Here is a 1,028-nt window from a genome sequence, read left to right as displayed (position 1 = left end):
TCGCCCTGGCCTTCCTCCCCTTCCTCGTCACCCTGCTGATCCGCTACCGGCACTACCTGGTGCTGCTGTACCGGGCGGTGCTGGTGAGCTGGCTGCGGGACCGGCTCACCGGCGTCCCGCGGGAGCAGCGCGCCTTCCAGTACCTGCTGGCCCACGCCATCCCCGGGGACCCCCGCCACGTCCTGCAGACCTTCGACCAGTGGTGCTACCGCTGCGAGCACCTCAGCAGCGTGGGGCCCCTCAAAGGTGAGCGCGACCCTCGCCCACCCGCGCCGCAGGGCTCCCGGCACCGGGCGCGGCCATGGCACCGTCAGCACGGCAACGGCACCAATGGCACAGCCGTGGCACCACTAGTGCAGCCCCGGCACTGTTGGTGTGGCCATGGCATCGTTGACACAGCTGTGGCATCATCAGCATGGCCATGGCACCATCAGCATGGCCGTGGCATCATCGGCATGGCTGTGGCACTGTTTGGCATGGCCATGGCATTGTTGGCATGGCCATAGCACCATCCGCATGGCTGTGGCGCTGCTGGTGCGGACACGGCACCATTAACATGGCCACAGCACCACCGGTACAGCCATGGCACCATCAGCACAGCCATGGCACTGTTGGTATGGCCATGGGATCACGGACACGACACTGTTGGTGTGGCCATGGCACCATCGGCATGGCTGTAGCACCACTGGCACGGCTGTGGCATTGTTGGCATGGCCATGGCACCATTGGCACGGCTGTGGCACCATTGACACGGCCATGGCACCACCCGCATGGCTGTGGCACCATCGGTGTGGCCATGGCACCGTTGGCACAGCTGTGGCACTGTTGATATAGGCCATGGCACCATCGGCACAGCCATGGCACTGCTGGTATGGCCATGGCATGACACCATTGACACGGCCGCGACACTGTTGGTGTGGCCATGGCACCGTCAGCAGAGCCATAGCACCATTGGTGTGGCCGTGGCACTGTTGGTATGGCCATGGCACCATCAGCATGGCTGTGGCATTGCTGGCACGGCCGTAGCA

The 1,028-nt window shown here is 64.7% G+C and overlaps 1 protein-coding gene across 1 annotated transcript; it reads left to right on the top strand.

The window, feature by feature from the left end:
* Positions 1 to 5: 5 nt before the first annotated feature.
* LOC109279431 (transmembrane O-methyltransferase-like) lies at positions 6 to 246 on the top strand (the record flags this gene model as incomplete). Its single annotated transcript, XM_019471862.1, has 1 exon — positions 6 to 246. A coding segment is annotated over one exon (241 nt), but the record flags the coding sequence as incomplete, so codon positions are not given.
* Positions 247 to 1,028: the final 782 nt, after the last annotated feature.

The sequence above is a fragment of the Aptenodytes forsteri genome, unplaced genomic scaffold (assembly GCF_000699145.1).
Source record: "Aptenodytes forsteri isolate BGI_AS27 unplaced genomic scaffold, ASM69914v1 Scaffold2226, whole genome shotgun sequence".
Taxonomy (NCBI): Eukaryota; Metazoa; Chordata; class Aves; order Sphenisciformes; family Spheniscidae; genus Aptenodytes; species Aptenodytes forsteri.
The sequence above is the reverse complement of the archived record's forward strand: the minus strand, read 5'-3'. Positions and strand labels throughout refer to the sequence as shown.